This window comes from Crocodylus siamensis, chromosome 4 (assembly GCF_052110815.1).
Source record: "Crocodylus siamensis isolate JL-2025a chromosome 4, ASM5211081v1, whole genome shotgun sequence".
NCBI lineage: Eukaryota > Metazoa > Chordata > Crocodylia > Crocodylidae > Crocodylus > Crocodylus siamensis.
Genome location: NC_143398.1, coordinates 52,538,244 through 52,555,595, shown reverse-complemented (window position 1 = coordinate 52,555,595; position 17,352 = coordinate 52,538,244). Strand labels below are relative to the sequence as shown.

Below are 17,352 nucleotides of genomic sequence, written 5' to 3'. Positions count from 1 at the left end.
AGATGCAAACAAATCACCCCTCCTACCATGCTGCTTGTGCATGGCAGGCAGCGTGATTGTGAGATCCAGCATCAGATCCTATCATGCCTTATTGCCAGTGCAGAGGGAGTCCAGGATATCAAGCTGCCATAACTAGGAGGCCCATTAGCTGATGGAACTCCCAGCCATAGTAGCTTGTGAGAGCACTGCCATGGGTGAAAGCCCCATCTGCTTATAGGACCCACAGCTGCAGCAGCGCATGATACATTCCAGTGAATAGGAACCCCATCAGCTGATGGGGCTCCCAGATGCAGGGGCATAGACCTGCTATACATACAAACTGAAGCTGGATAGAAACCAGCTATCAAGTTATTACCCATTTTCCAGCTCTAAATTTATAGTTGGTTGGACATTTTGAAGGTGCAATAGTTAATTTTCACATGTAGCCAGTCTAAATTACTTGCACAGGTAACCAGGTAATTGTGTAATACATGCAACATGTAGAGGAAGCCCTAGAGGAATATTCATTATTTATTGTTATGTATTTGTATGGAAACAGTTGAATGTGGTCAAGCAGAGATTTCTGTTTTGTCTTTCTAAGGAGTATTACTATTTGCATATAACTTATGTAACTGTATTTATTCTTGCAACAACTATGTAAGGTAAAGAAGTATTTCCAACAACTTCAATCTACAGGAATTTCTCCAAGTGGAGTCTGTCAAGCTGAAAGAAACATTTGAATTCTACCCCTATAGAACATTTAAATAAAAAGCCATTAAGCAACTTAACAAGGCCATTAGCAGCATATTCTCTTTCACAAAAAATAAAGGAAATGGAATTATAAGAGTAATTTTAAACAATTAAATGGTTCATATCGTTACCAACTCACTCTCAAAATAAAGCCAGTTTTATATATTTTTGGATATTTATCTCATTCTTTTAAAGGGAACAACTTATAAAACTACTGATATTGCTATTTCTACATTAATAGTGCATGATTTAGTTCAATACTGCTTTACTTTTAGCCTGCTAACTATACATAAATATACATTTCTAAAACTGTGTCATGACTCCTAGTGATTTAAAACTAGGCTCTTTGACATAATGGGCATTTATACACGTGCTCCGGGAGTGGGGAGGATGTTTTAATTACAGTGGCTCCGAGAGCCACTCTAATTAAAGTGCCCAGAGCATCGTGTGTACCAGCATCCCTGTGCTGAAAAAAGGTGGTGGGGCTGCTTTAACTAAAGCTTGTCAAACAAGCTTTAAAGTGCCCCCATTGACATTTTTCAGTGCAGGGACACTGATGGACAAGATGCTGGAGTCTGCTGGAGTGTGGTAATTACCGCACTCCAGCAGACTCGATTAATCAAGTCTGCTGTGATGCGCTGTAATTACAGTGCATCAGAGCAGCCTCGCTGCACATGTATAGGCACCCAATGGTTTCAATATCTGTTCTGGGATAGAGAAGCCAGCATTACTATCAATACTGTAGCAACATCTTTCCTGTCTAAAAATGAAACTGAGTGGAAAATAATTCATTATAGTTCTTCAGTCACCAAATCTGAGGTCTTTAGCTATCCTTCTTGAAAGGGAAGAAAGCCCATAATTTCAATAAGTTTTGAAATGAAGACCTACCGTATCTTGCTAAGAACACATGCATTGATCTATTAAGTCACAGAAAATCAGCAACAATTCCCCTATGACTATCTGCTGTTTAAATGGGATTTTTCTGAGGTGCCATAGAGAACAGAATGGTATAGATTCTGGAAAATGACTTAATAAATTAAACGCTTTCTAAATTTTATTCTAAATATACATACTCCAGCCTGAGAAACATAACCCCCCCTTGGGGGAGAAGAAGGTGCTCCCTGGAATGCTGGAGGATTGTGCTGAACCTCTCCTCAGAACAGAAAGTGTACAGACATTTGATCTATCAGAAACAACTTAACCCAGAATCAACCAGGGTTATTTTTATTTCAAGAGCAGCCATTTTGGCTCTAGAAGAAAAATCTTGAACTTCTGTGCGCTCATGGTTTCTACTAAGAGAGCACAGACATGACCTAAGTCTTCCAACTTATTGTATAAGCATCTAGGCATTGTATAGGTGCTTAACCCTGTCAATCCAGATCATACTCTTACACAATGTCTACGTTTTAGCCATTGTGATATGTAAGTTGTGGGATCTACCAACTCAACTTGAATCTGTCCCCAAGCTTCCTTGTGACATCACTCACTCACACATCTTTTTATTTTGGCTGGACAATCATCCTTTTTTAATGTGTTTGTTATTCAAAATATTTGCCAAACAGTTTTGATTAATATGTTTTTAATTATGTGGATAATCACGTGGTTCCTGCTCCCTGAATGGGATGATTGACATGTCTAACTAATAAAATGTTGAACAACAAAAAAGATCTCCAGTAAAATTTTAGGTATAATTAACTTAAATATGTAAAACTTTTAGGAATTATAACTAGGGCTGTCAATTGTGCAATAAAGGTGTTAATCATTGTTCACATTTTTTTTAATGCATTAATCGTGCACGTGGTTTTGGAGCCTGCATCTAGGCTCTGCTCTGCTGCTGTCACTGCCACCTCCAGCCCACCCTGTGGGGCAGCGGTGGCAGCGCAGAGGACCACAGGGCAACCCAGGTGGAGGCTCCAGGCAGCTACAGCAAGGGGGAGGGGTGTGGAGAGACAGACGTGCAGCCACAGCCTGCAGGCAGCCAGGAATGTAGCCTGGTGGCATAGAGCAGTGCCCACAGGCAAGTCTATGAAGGGGAAGGGGAAGGGAACAGAAGTGGGGTGCAGATTTAGGCCCTCATGGTGAGGGAGGGAGTGGTGCAGAGGCAGGGGCAGAGGCTGGGGTAAATGGGGTCCAGGGGCAGGTCTTGAGCTTCAAGCGGCTTATCCAGGGGCATGAGGGGGCCTCTGCTGCTGCGGGCAGTCCAGGGGAGGCATGGGGGGCAGGTGCCCCCTGGATTTGTATGTTGGGCAAGGGTGGGCTACCTGCTGCAGGCTGGGGCACTGTGCCCTGTTGCCTTTGCCCCAGGAGCTGTGTGCTGGTTGCACTGCATCCCCTGCCCACCCAGAGGCAGGAGGCACAGTATGGCATTATGTGGTTCCCAGGGCAATGGCAGTGGGGCTCAGAACCTAGCACACAGCAGCAGCTCAGCTCTGCCCAGTGCACAAATCCAAGGGGCATGTGCATCTTCCCCACTTTCTCCCTCAGTGTGGGGACCTCAACTGGCCCCCCATCCCTCCCTTATGCCCCAACCCCCCCAGACTTACCTACAGAGCAATGTCTGTGTGTATGTGTTTCTGTCTATCTGTGTGTGTCTGTTTGTGTGTGTGTGTGTGTGTGTGCCCCTCACTCCAAGCCACAGCCTCCCCAGCCCTGCTGTTTCCCATCACTCCTGACCCACAGTACCCCACATACTGCCTCTCCATGCTCCAAACCCCCCTACACAACACCCCACATCTTCAAATACCCGCCACATCCAACCCATATAGTGTACCTGCATAATTTTGCATAACTGAGTTTTTCTGTGCATAATTTTGAGGTTTTAACTATGCGATTAAAATGGTGATTAATTACGACTAATTTTTCTAATTGTGCAACTAATTGCAATCAAATTTTGTAATCGTTTGACAGCCCTATTTATAACATTAAAAAAACCCTCTCAGCTACTGTTCGATTCCTCATGAGTATTCTAATGTGATGAAATGTTGAAACCTGAGAGTTTTGATCAATTATTCTTTTACTTAAACAGTTCTTTTTGGCATATTATTGAAAAATATTCGTTATATTTAATATTTATATTTAACCAAAGCTGAAAAAAGCTTTCTAATTACAATGTATACAATGTTTCTGACAGATATAGATAGAAATTTCTATCTAGCCTGCTGATAGCTATGTTGTTTGCAATTTTACTTTTTATATATTAATATAAACTAGAATTAAATGGAATATTTTACTTTGCAAACAAAATTAGAGAATTATACTCTATTCTAGTTTAGGTAGTCATGATAATTTTATTGGACAGCAAAGCCATGGAACCTTATTATCAAGGGCTCCCCTTTAGCAACTCCTAAGGTGCCCTGTCATTCTTAATAGATAAGATACTATCTCCCACAGAATCTCACTTACAATATTTTCTGAATGTGGAAAAGCATATTTATCTTTCCAGGTCTATTTATCTTTTGTTATAATATTTAATGTACTGTAAATTTTATCCACTGCAGTCTTTTACAACAAGTTCAGGTGATGCATGCAGGTCTCTGTTATTTAGCATGGGTCATCCACACAAAAGAAATCCTTTTTCTGACTTTAAATAATTTTGCCTGCACATCTTTACCAAAAGCCAGATATATATAAAATGAGGAATGTCACTGGCTTTATATTAATCATATACATTTTGCTTTTAAGATAATGTCATTTCTTATGTTGTACATCAAAGACTGCCTAGAAATGTTACTTACTATATTCTACAGGAAGCACACATCTCCCAATGATGATCTCCACAGCAAAATGTGGGTATGTTTTAGGATGCATTGGCATGCTACATTAGGTTTACCTCAGGGATGAGCAAAATCCAGCCAGCGGGCCAGATGCGGCCTGCCAGGCCATTCTATCTGGTCTGCAGGGCCCCCCCTCAAATTTAGAAAATTAATAATTATCTGCCCCTGGCTGCCTGTCATCCGGCCCTCAATGGCTTGCCAAAACTCAGTAAGTGGCCCTCCACCTGAAATAATTGCCCATCCCTGCTTCACCTGGTGTCCATGGTTAAGTACAGACAGTCAAAAACCCTGAGGCTGAATTGATTCAGTCTTTGCAGGTTAGTCTAAGCTACGGGATTAAACTGATAAGCAAATGAACAGACTATCTTTTGATTCAGGAAATGCAGCCACATGCCTTAGTGGCTCAAGTAAAAAGCCAGGAGGTGCTGAAGCATGCCTGCCAACCACTGCCAAAGGGGAGGGAAGAAAGCAAGCCCTGCTGGAGCAGAGGAGGCATGGCCAGGCCCCAGTCTGTGCTCTGCCTGGGTGGGGGGAGGGAAGATAGTGGCACTGAATTCATAAAAACTTGAACAAGAATAGTTATTTCTCTGAAAAACTATAGACTGAAGAGTTATAAACACAGCCTGGACTGTGTGTTTGCTTACTCTTCCTGCTGCCCCCCGAGGTCTCTGGGATTTGCAGTCCACTATCAGAACAGCAGGACTCTGCAGGGTTGCTCATCACTTCCTCTTCCTGCTTCTGGGTACCTCTGGGATTTGTAGGTCACAGTCATAGCCTGCACTAAGTTTTAGCAGGGCAGGGAACCTCTATACTTGAGGGACAGTGTGTTTAACTCCCCTCCTTGGCTGAAGATCCCAGCTGGGGTTTGCTGGTGGGGTGGGGTAGTAAACCAGCTCTCACTGACCCAGCTAGGGAACAGAGGGGTGGAGCCAGCCCTGCTCTCTAGAGCAGACAACACAGCACAGCCCAGAGCTGAAAAGCATGCTGGAATGTGGGAGGAATGTGATTTAACTTAAACCAGGAAGGGGTCTAGGACAGAAATTTCATGAACTGGTTTAATATTATCAATTAAGTCTGATACTTTATTCAACCAAGTTGATCTTAAACCAGTTTCAGCCACTTTGAAACTGGTTTACGTGCACTAAACTTCTGTTTTGTTACAGCTTTAAACCAGTTTGTGATCATTTAAACCAGTTTATGTGTAACTTCTGTCTCTGGGCCATAACGGTAATACTAAAGAGATGCTGGCATGACCCTCAGCATAGATTAGCAACAAAGATGTCTAAAGTCCCCATCATGGTTGCTAACCAGGATTAAATTATTGTTGTCTGTGCTAGTTAGATTTAGTTAGCACAGACATACCTACTACCCATTCTACCATCACACCTCCATATAGCTGAACTCAATTATCTTTGGTAGGCAGTGTTTTAAATGAAGACTAGGATAAATCAGCACAAGCCTAGAAGTAGTAGTACAAATGCTGTATGACCCATTTTTAATGTGTGTCTTACTCCTCTCTTTAGGGCTAGCTCCAGTATGGAGAAGCTAATGACCCAATTCTTTATGTTCCTCTTTGCATACTAGGAACTTCAAAATGTTTGGGCAGAACTCCATTTGAACAATTTATACTCTGCCTGAATATATTCCCTTTGTGATTTCATCTGAACGCTATGCTCTTCACTAGTGTGAAGTCTTGTGCTCTGTTGCTAAAATGTCATCACCTTTCCCCTTACAAATAGCTGCATTTCAGGGGTGATAAAGTGATTTTTACACCAGTTTATAGCTTTAAAATTGCTTTGGAGTTCTTCCAGTGAAAGCTGCTATATATGGGAACACCAAAATCAAACACATTTACACTTACAGCAAGCACTGGGCCTGTTATTGGTAAGATCTAAGCAACAACAACAAATTATTTCCTTCAATTGTCCCTGGTTTGTTTGTATCTTCTCTGGAAGAGGTCAAGACATTCCCAAGGTTACCAATCTTACAGTCTTAAAACTTCTGGCCAGAATATTTCCGTTATTATAAAGCATGAATTTATCTTCTCTGATCCTGCCAGGTTTCATTTCTGTTTATTGTATACCTATTGTCTACTTTCTTGATCTCTCCTGTTTTCTCTTTGCTCTTTTGGGTAGTTCAAGAATGATGTTGTAGCTATAATGGTCCAGAAATTCTGTGGGAAGCAAAGATTTCTTAAGGTGATATCCTTTATTGGACTAACTATGTAGTTGGGTAAACATTAGACAAGCTTTCAAATGCAAGACATCCTTTGTCAGGCCTCTCTCTATTGTGGATTTTCCATAAGCCCCTGACGCTAGGAGCTGTCAGCTGATTCAGGCTTCCAGGCACTAGGGTGCACCATGTGTTCCCCCAGATGGGAGCCCAGATCAGCTACAGAAGCATATGGTGTGTCTCATTGGTTGGGAGCCTGGATCAGCTGACAGCACTCCCAACTCTAGAGGCACAGTGGAGCCCTTGACTTCAGCTGCATCCCAAAGGGGGAATCCCTGATCTGCACCCTTGCAGGTGGGAACAGCTGATCTTGGCTCCCAGCCTGGGGCCTTTGACTCCGACGGGCCTCCAAGACCATGAGGGGCAATCAGTGGATTGGCACTCTCACCCATGGGAGTACACTGGGGTCATGGGCTCCTATGAAATCTGGAGAATGGGAGCCACAAACAGCCTGGCCACATGTTTAATTAACGGTGTAACTGGAACCAACCACAAAATTACACATATTTTGCATAATAACTTTGTGGCTTATACTTTGTTTTATCATGCTATTTGTTGCGTAAGTGTGTGGCCAGGTAACAATTTAAGACATGATTAACTGGTTAATCATTCATCATTTTTTCATTTTATTCAAAAAGATTGATTATAACATGTATGGGTTTCCAAGGAATATAGTGATTACCATATGTATTTAAAAGAAATGTTTCTGAATATACTCTTTCTTAATAAGGAAATCACTATTCCAGTCCAGCTAATTGAACTAAAAATCACTGTATGTACAATTTTTTCTCTTTTCTCGAATAAAAATAAAAGAAGGTAAAGATGACTGTTCTTTCTATGGTTATTGGCTGGTATTCAGAATGGTTGTGTTTAGCCTTTGGAAATGGCAAATATGACTTACTTGCAAACTTAGATTAAACCAGGCAATATCAAAGTAACAACATTACAGTACACTTACCTCTGTGTTGTAGAAAGCAGTTCTTAAAATGACAAAATACAATAAAACTGTACTACTTAATTTAATCCAACATACAGGAAAGTTAATTAACATTTAAATCTGTAGTTGGCTAGCTATACTGTATTGATGTTTCCAATTCAGCGCAGTTAACAGATGCAGTGTTGCTTTTCTAGCTTCAATTAAAATATTAATTTAATTCAAAAAGCCTGCTAGGCAGAAAGAAATTATAAAACCATTTTGAGGGGCAGTTCATTTGAAAAAAAAAATTTTATTTATATACTTGGGGAAATGTTTCTCTGTGCTTTGAGATTCTGGTTTTGGTCCTGTGATGGATAAAATGTTTCAGGCACCAAGTAAGGATTATCTGATCTGTCAAAGGATTATCTGATTTTTCATATTGCAGGGCTTCATATCCTTTAAAAGATGCATTCAATTATAACTTGAATGATCCCCTGGTTTTTTGCTTTATCAACTTAGTCTATTAGGCCATTACACATTATTCTCCAAGTGAAAAAAATATTCTAACATCTGTTCTCAATCTCTTTTCCCATAATTTCCATTTATGCCCCATATAACTCATTATGCTCAACTACAAAATATTACTGCATACATCTCCACCATGCATGCTTTTATATTGTAATTAATGGAACAGTATTAACATTGATAGGTTGTAGGCCTAAAATGTAATCTACCTTAAAGAAATAATATTTGACTATGTCTTTCTGATCCAGAAAAACATTCTGGTTACTCCAAATTAGAATTACGACACAGAAAACATTCACCCTAATCTCCTGGGTACCCTCTATTATAGCAAAAGCAGGACACTAAGTTCCTTTCTTGCCAGTGTGCTATCTATTCATTCCAACTGTCTGTTATAGCCTTATGAGAGAAAAGGTATCTTAATGAAGGAAACACTCACTGACTGGCTTCAAAAGTACATTTTTAATATATTCAGTATCCTACCTCTTCATAAAATGTGTCAGGCAGAGGAGTGTACATCTGTCTCTACAGGCTAAACATAATATGCTGGTGTAATACCAGTCAAAAGGAGATGGAAGTAGCCACTTAAATCTCTTTTTCATTTTTTCTATATTTATGATTTTTAGTCTCTCCTCATAGCTAATTTCTTCTCTGGAAAGTATATTTGTCACCCTTCCATATATAATTCCAACTGCTGCCATTCTTATCTCTGAGATAAAAATATCTATTCGCATGCTATACTTATTCAAAATAACTCATGAAAAGAAATCTTTTAAAAGATTTTATACACATATGAAATACTAGAAATCTGTATTGACAAAAGCTGTCATAGTAACACTCTTCACTATTACTGGAGTTGTAGTCTTAACTTCCATTAGCTAAGAAAACAAGAACAAGAGAAGATCCTCAAGTAGATGAGGCCAAAAAAAAGTGGGAGAGGTGCAGGTGGCAGCAGCGCATGCCATCCAAAACTGGAGCCTGGCCAGCTGGAGCCACGCTCTACCTGCTAGCCAGGCTCCCTGCAGCTGTAGTTCCCCAAGGGTCCCAAGAACCCCAGGTAAAGCTGCTGGGGCCAGCACAGTTGCTAGCCTCAGCCTCCCTACCTGACCCAACCACGGGGTAACCTGCCATGTGCCAGAGTGTGCATGGCATGGGCGTTCCCCTGGAACCAAGTAGCAGCTGCACAAGGTGTGGCACTGGCTCCTTGTTCCCACTCATCTGGACACAGCGTATGAGTTTTAAAAAAAACTGGTTTCAACAAGACCTGAATGTTCTAGACTAGTTTTTAAATTGGTGAGGCTTCACTGACAAAATACAAGAAGAAAGAACAAAATGGTAAGATCTGTTTTATGTGCGCCTTGAGACAGAAGCCGAGTATAAAGACAGCCTAGCAAGAACATAAGAATAAAGAGGAAATACAGAGAGTCTAAAGAAGAAAAAGTCTGTGGTACAGAGAAAACAGGAACTCTAAAACGATGTCAACAAGCTGCAAAAATTAAAGGACAGTATATGGGGGGCGGGAAAAAACAGCAAGTGGAACAGCCTTTGAAACAGACAGTGAAATAAACTACAAAGACAAGCAGATTAGAGCAACAGCATTAAAAGGGTCCAAATAGGTGATGGTGAGGGGGAAGATAGCCTTTGAGACTTAATACCTTTTAGATTTCCTCTTGAGATCACGTTATTTGTTGTACGTTATTTGGGACGAAACTTTGCTACCTTGAATTATAACAAGTAGCCTTCACTCCATTGTTAAAGTCAGCAGGGTTATGGCTGTACTAAGGTGTTACCAAACTTGAGCAAGAATAGGGGAGTCCTAACTAATTTCTGCTGACAACATTATCTCTGAAGTAAAGATGTCAATACATCTACTTTTATAATATAATAAAAAATAATATTTCCATTGCAGAATGCTGAGACTATGAAATTAAATTCCTGCATGTTTCAGGTAAGCAACAACAATAAAAATCCAAATTTTGAACCCTGAAGAGTATCCTCTGTCTTTGTATTGAGCGAGAATATATGTTTTTACCAGACCAAAAACAGTTTTCTGATATTTTTGGAAATAATGAAAAATGGGTATGCTTGATCTCTAATGAGATATCTTTCTTACACTAAGAACCAACTAGACAGATGTAAAGTGTCTGTTACTTCATATGTTCCACAACATATTAATTTTACTGTTTGAGTTCACTGATTCTCTATCCCAGCATCAGCTCTAAAGGAAGACATAACTACTAAATTACATCAGTTGGCAACAGATCCTAAGAGCAATCCATCAGCCAAGAAAAGCTTGGAACACGTAGTGCTCTGGCCACACCTCTTATACAGCCCTCCCTTACTCTTCTCCATGTAGTTAAAAGTGATTTTTATTCTCTTCATGCCATGTACACAGACCAAGATTGGGCTCTCAATCTTGATCAAAATAAACATTTTTTGTTGCAATTATTTTCTTTAAAATCATGAGTATACTATCACACTGAATTAATACCTGCCTTGTAATCTGAGTAATCCATTAAATAAAATTAGCTTTTTGATTACAAACATAAGAGTGGAAAATGGGACTTACCGGGCCAAAAAAATTACTGTCAAAGCTGTGTCCATGGTGATCACCTTCCACCCACATATGGCCATGTGGAACTTTCACGTACTGTTTTTTGTACCCTATGGTTCTAAAGACAAATGCAATAATCGTTACTGATTATAGACAATACTGTATTTGAAATGATAATATACATCAATAGAAGAGTTAAAATTAATGTAAGAAAATTGTTAAGAAAATCCAGGTCTTATCATCTTGACACCTCCTCATGCAAATAGCTAAACACATCTATAACTTTATCCATGTTTAGTTTCTTTGACTTCAATAGAAGCAGCATGTGGTATTTGAATAATGAGGTCTTTGTTTATTAAATATCTCTCTGGTAAATAGTATAGCTCAGCAAGGCACAAAAGATGTGCAATTAAATTGAATTAAGAATTAAATAGACTTTTTATATTATTTAGTAGCTACCCTTTGAAGTATAGTTTTTTATCTCTAATTTAAGGAATTATTTAGTGTAAGTGGCAAATAGTATATTAAAATAGCTGTGCAACTCTGGATTTACTTTAAATTGCTTGTAAGCAAATTGGAAGTACTATTATTTGTTTTACACGCTGTACAACCAAAAGAATCCCACATCAAACAGTCCTACAGATAACTGAAAAAAGGTGGATAGAAATACTTTTCAGTGGAAGCTCCTTTTGCAGACCCTTCAAAAACTGAAAAAATAAGAATTTACTTTTATAAAAATGAACTCAAACACTGATCAGCATAATCTCAGATTACATAGTTATCAAAATGTAGTGGATGAATCATACAATTTAGTAAGAGAAAATGTCCTGAGTTGGTTAATATACACATATTTACTAAATACATCCAATAACTCTGAAAGAACTAAATTATTATTACAGATTGCTGCAGCATCTTGCCATGGTTTATTCTTCTTCATAACTGTGACATGCTGCTAGACTTCCCTAAAGCTACAAAGGAGTAGTTATGAAAACACATCTAAGGCAATAACAGAGATGTTTTCATGCTATTAAGAATTCTCCTAGGAAAATAAAAGTGAAATGCCTTGAGCAATTGCCCTGGTCTTTTTTAATAATACCTTTAATATTATACTATATGACAGTAGTGTAGGGATGTGGCCAAGCACCCAGGACACAGGTTCAGCAATGGCTTCCGGTTGTTGCACAATCGTGATTGGAATTGTGTGGCTGCCACCACGGGCAGGGTTTTTTTACCCGCTCTCTCCCCACCCCAGTTCAGTACCTGGGGCAGTTGTTCTGTTTGCCCTATGCTAGAAACGCTACTGCAATATGAGAATGTGCTCTAATAAAGTACAAATAAGAATGGGGTGAATTGCATAATCTTAACTTCACCTCCTTGTTGTGATGAAATGTAATACTACCTTAAATTACAGGATTACATACTTTTATTTTCATTCTACTTCAGCTTCTGTCAGCGAAAAGGTTGGTAAATGAAGCAGAAACACTACAGGCCCTGCCTTCACTCTAGCTCAAATTGTAGGCCACTTTAAAGCTCATGTGAGAGTTCTTTTCAGCAAATCTTGATTATGCATAAATTTGATGTCCAGAGCAGCATAATAGGGGCAGCAGTCCCAGAGACTGTATGTGGGGAGGGGGGGAGGTATGTGGACAAGAGGTGCGACACAATAATCTGCCACAGCTGGTTTGCCAGCAAGTCCCGTCTTCTGGGACTCAATGGCTTAATAGGCTCCTCTTTTCCATTCCTATATTCCTTTGAAAAAAACCAACCGCATGAACCTCATGTATAAATTGCAAGTTAATGTATTCAGAGGTATAACTATAAATTTTGGTGGCCCGGGCTCCTTTGTCACATCTGGAGAAACCTGTACCCTGTACAAGGGTTGTAGAAGCCCAGCTGGAGAAGCCCCACAGCACCCAGCTGTAGGAGTTGAGTACAGAGCACAGGTAGAGCAAGCCTGCTTTGCCCAATTCTGGAAGCTGAGCTGGAGCAACCTCATAATGCCCAGCCATAGGAAAGTTTTACCTGTCCTGGGGACTGAAAAACCACTGCTGCTTCTAGTATGCCTCTGCACCCAGCTCCTATGGCCAGCTGGTGTGGAGCTTTTCCAGTTTGGCTCCTATGGCCAGAGAGGGCAGGGCTGTAGCAAAGAGTCTGGGGAAAGAGGCGTCATTCTAGTACTCCTCTAAGTTGGTACTCAGAGCTGGTGCCCCCCTCACTTACACTAAATATGCTACTGAATTGATTTAATCTTTTCTCAAAGTCAGAGCAACATCCTTCAGATACAGGTCACCTTTGGAGCAATGTTCCTGTTGGTGACACTGGGCATAACCCTGGGTAACTCAGAGGGATGGAAGACCACGAGTGTCAAGGAAGTCCTTCTGCTCCAGGCTCAGAAGAGCCAAAGCCCCCCCCTTGCCCAACCTTTGCAACCCTTTCTCTCTGGCGCCTGCAAATCTCCTGTCCTTCTGGAAAGCAGGCGAGCTAAAACTGTTATCTGTGGAATGCAAGGGCACCACTCGGAGAGAGAGAGGAGGAGGAAAAGGGAAGAAAGAGGGGGGCCAGCGGGTGGAAAATCACTGACAGTGAAACTGACCGGGGTATAAAGATCTCGCTGTTGCAGGGTTAGGTGTGCAGGATTTGAGACAATACAGTCTCCCTGTGCCTTTTACTTGAGCTCAAATAAACTCTGTCTGCTTCTCCCCCAGTGTGTTTATTTGGCGCAACGCACACCGGGCAACGAACCCAATTGTCCCTCGGGCACCTTGTGCCAGCAACATTCCTTTCCTTTTATATACTTTCCCCAACACTTTTCTTCATGAGATAGTAAAGGGTCTGACCTTATATAATCAGAAGAACCTCAAATACTGAAAAAAAGAATGACCAATGTCATTCAGTGATATATTCGTATTAGCTATCAGGAACCATAAATCCTTCTTCAAAGACCCTTCTTTATTATGCTTTTACAATCTAATATGTATGAATGAATCTTAAATCTGTGCCACGTCCCACTAAAAGCAGTGGAGTTTAGTACACGTTTGCAAAGGTCTAAAACAACGGTTCCCAATCCGTGGTACTCATGCCACCAGTGGTACACATTAACATATTCATTATAATGACTTTATATGACAAAAATTTGCTGAAGGCACTTAAGGTTGTATCATTTTAAATTGGTGGTGCGCAATCTGTCAGAGTTTGGGAACCTCTAGTCTAAAGCAAAAGGAAGGGAACTATAGATTGTAGTAATTATAAGAGGGGTCCCCTTTTTCCTTTCTTTTTTTCCTACCTCTAAAATAAACCTTATAAGCCAGAAAATGTTGCTAGTGTTTGTAAAAAAGATTGAAGATATTGTAGTCATTAAAGAGCAATAAGCTGCAGATCTCTCTTATTGAGGTGATACTGTAGCAGAAAACCCCCTTTCTACATTTCCCTTCTGGGCATTGATATAACAAAAGCCCATTTTTGCCTGCACCCCCTTCCCCCACATTTTGTGCATTTCTTTTTCCTTCTAAGTATTGGCAGAGACCTAGTACACTCATTGAATGGGTATGGCAAGGCTCAGAGTAAGCCAGAAAGCTGAAGTGGCTTTCTGTAGGAGAAACCTAGAAACTACATCTACATATCAATTAAGCTCAGTGTCACTAAAGAAAACATAAGAACTAAAATATCCACTTCAAAAACTGTAAGTATATCCTGGAGTTAAGCTAACTTAACTCACATACTGTTCCCAGTAACCTTTGATCCTCACTATCTCACATTTCATTTTTATATATTTCTCACAGTGCATTTTTATATTTAATGCGTCTCATCTTTACCGTGCCATTTTGTACTTTATATTTTATACTTTTAAACCCTTAAGGAATGTACTCCCTGTAGAATGAAGTTACACCCTGGACCATTGTTAAAAAATGCATTGAAATTGCCATTGTAAAGTGATAAAATCTGCTATATTGGATGGTCCCTCCAGTAAATGTGAGTGTATGGTAATCAGTAGGTAATTAAATGACAACAGCCTAGCCAAAGAAAGTTACCACTACAAAACTCTACTCTACAAGCCATTTTAGGCTAATCAAGCTAAGGAACTGATTCCTGGAACTGAGCACCCACCCTGTTGACTATTCCTGTAACCCATGACAATACAGCCAGTAAGGCAGTAAGGCAAGGGTGGACTCCCAAAACTTCAGGTGCCAGCAGGTAGAGACCTCTGTGACTAACAGCTGCTGTGTACTACTCAAAATCCATGTGGGACAGCAACCTCCGGTTTGGGCAGCCAGGATGAAGCTGGGGGATCACACAAGTCTGCCAGAAAGGCATAAAAGACCCTCAGTGGCACCCTGTCATCCAGCACCTGACCTACCGAGATAGAAGGACAAGATGGTGACCCCCTTCTGCAGAAGACATCGCCTTGAAGGAAACTGACCATTGATATGCAGTCTCCACTATACTACATAGGTTTAAATAACATGAGTTTGAATGAGCGAGTGCCTGTGTGTGTGTGCTCTAAGGTGACCAGTACCACTTATAACTCAAAGTTTGCATTTATGATTTTATTGGTAACTTCATACCCGTCCAATAAACTAGAATTTATGATGATCCCGAGAGTTGGTCCTTTGTAGACAACATTACAAGACAAGGTAATATGAGACATTTTTCCTCCAAAAAATAGAATTGAAATTTGTGAAATCAACAAGTCTATAGAAAGGAAAGAGAAAAAAGGAAAGGGAAAAAAATGAATGTTTAATTATCCAGTTCAACAGAAGGACAGATACTACAGAAATAATCCTTCTCTATACACAGCAGACAATGAAAAAATGCAAAATAAAATGTTCTTCCTTTTCCTTTATGAGGTGTTTACACACACAAACACACACACCAGCTGAGTCTTCACACACACCAGCTGAGTCTTGTGCATACGGGTACATAAAAAGATTTTTCAAGATACCACACAGCAAAATGCATTTGTGGAACTGAAACAAAAAGTGAAACAAAAATACCAAATTTCTCTATTAATCAGGGTTCAACATGTTAGCTTAAACATTCTGGAGTTGTCTGCTGACTCCTAACTTATTTTGGCAATTCATTTACAATTTTTTTCTGACAAACTCTGAAATAAAAGAGTAATTTTATTTGTAATTTTCATTCCGCACGTTAATATCAATCCACAACTGTAAACTTATACTAGAGAAAACTGGGTCATCCATTACTTAATATTGTTTTTAATTTTCAAGATAATTTCATTGTAGAATTACTTTGCAACAAATCAATAAATCATTTATGCAGCCAAGCTTGGCTACAGACCCCAGAAATCTACACTTACTTAGTGACTACTGTTAGTTTTTAATTACTGTTGTGAAGATTGCCTTTAGTTTTCCCGAGAAAAGCAAAAATCCCCAGTAAAATAAAATAAAGTTAAATAAAATACAGATGCAGGATCTTCCACTCCATTAATACTAGTATAATATTTTCCACAATTAAAATTAATAATTTAGGCACTAATAGTGAGACTTTCTCCTGTGAACTTCAGAGGAATAAAATACCCAATAAGGAAACCTTATGTATTGTTTTTTGTGAGGCTCTCTTCCCAAGCACATCACCATTCATACATTTACTAGCTAAGCACTTTGGGCAGACATATTGAAAGAAAACAATCACCCATTTATCTTTTCATACTTTCACGCTAAGCAGAATCACTAACTAAACTGTACTACAGCATTTCCTAGCGGACCGAGAAGGTGCCGAGTCAAGCACTTTTGCTGTAGTAAACCTTTGCAGGAAAGTGCAATCCAATTTCCAGATTCAATGCCATATATACAAAGATTCTGGATAATTATGATAGAAATTGACACTATAAAATGGAAAATAGCTTTCCTTCTCTTTAAAAAAAATCAACAAAAAACAAGCTGAAGCCTTCAAGCCATTAAGATATGAAGCACTCAAGACACTATTACATCTAACAGTAGTTTTGCCCACTCGTCCTTGGCTTGCATTACAGAAGAAGTCCTTTGAATCAGCTTTTATTTTGAACCTCTCCTTTTCATAATGATGTAAGTGTCTCATCATTTTCCTTGGTTAAGAATTTATTTAGCCTTGTTTGCCTGAGTTTCCCTGAAATCTTGACCTCTTTTCTCAGCTTTCAGCTATAAAGTGTTTAATTAAATTTAGAAGATGTCTGGAAGAATTCTTAGGCGTGCAAGTAGTATAAGTAAATAGTAAATCAGTATTTATTAGCTTGGCAACCAATTCATTAGTGTGGATTATAATTACAGACTTATCGTTTTTAATAGAAGAATGTCACTCTTTGCAGGTGGTATTATCTTTTAATATTTTAATTTCTATGACCTACATCTTAAAGCAAGTAAATAGAGAATGTGGTTTTCCCCAGCTCAAGCCTGTGCATCTTAAAAACTGACCTTAGAATTAACATGGGGCACAAACACTAATATTCATACACAAGATGGAGGTGCTCCAAAATGTAGTGAAGCCCACATGGAAGTATGATAGATTCAGATTTCTGTAAAATTAATACTGATAACCTTTGTTACCATTTCCCAGAATAACTAACCTCTCACTATACCAAGGTTTGCCAGATTTGAATCAAATACATTTCTAAGTCATCTTTAACAAATATT

At 39.5% G+C, this 17,352-nt stretch overlaps 1 protein-coding gene across 2 annotated transcripts in view; it reads right to left on the bottom strand.

The window, feature by feature from the left end:
• Positions 1 to 17,352, bottom strand: part of IMMP2L (inner mitochondrial membrane peptidase subunit 2) — an 871,246-nt gene that overhangs the window by 163,488 nt on the left and 690,406 nt on the right. For both annotated transcript variants that reach the window (XM_090042296.1, XM_090042297.1), the window contains exon 5: positions 10,742 to 10,844. In XM_090042296.1, coding sequence (XP_089898422.1) covers positions 10,742 to 10,844 — 103 coding nt within the window. The remainder of the gene's footprint in view (positions 1 to 10,741; positions 10,845 to 17,352) is intronic.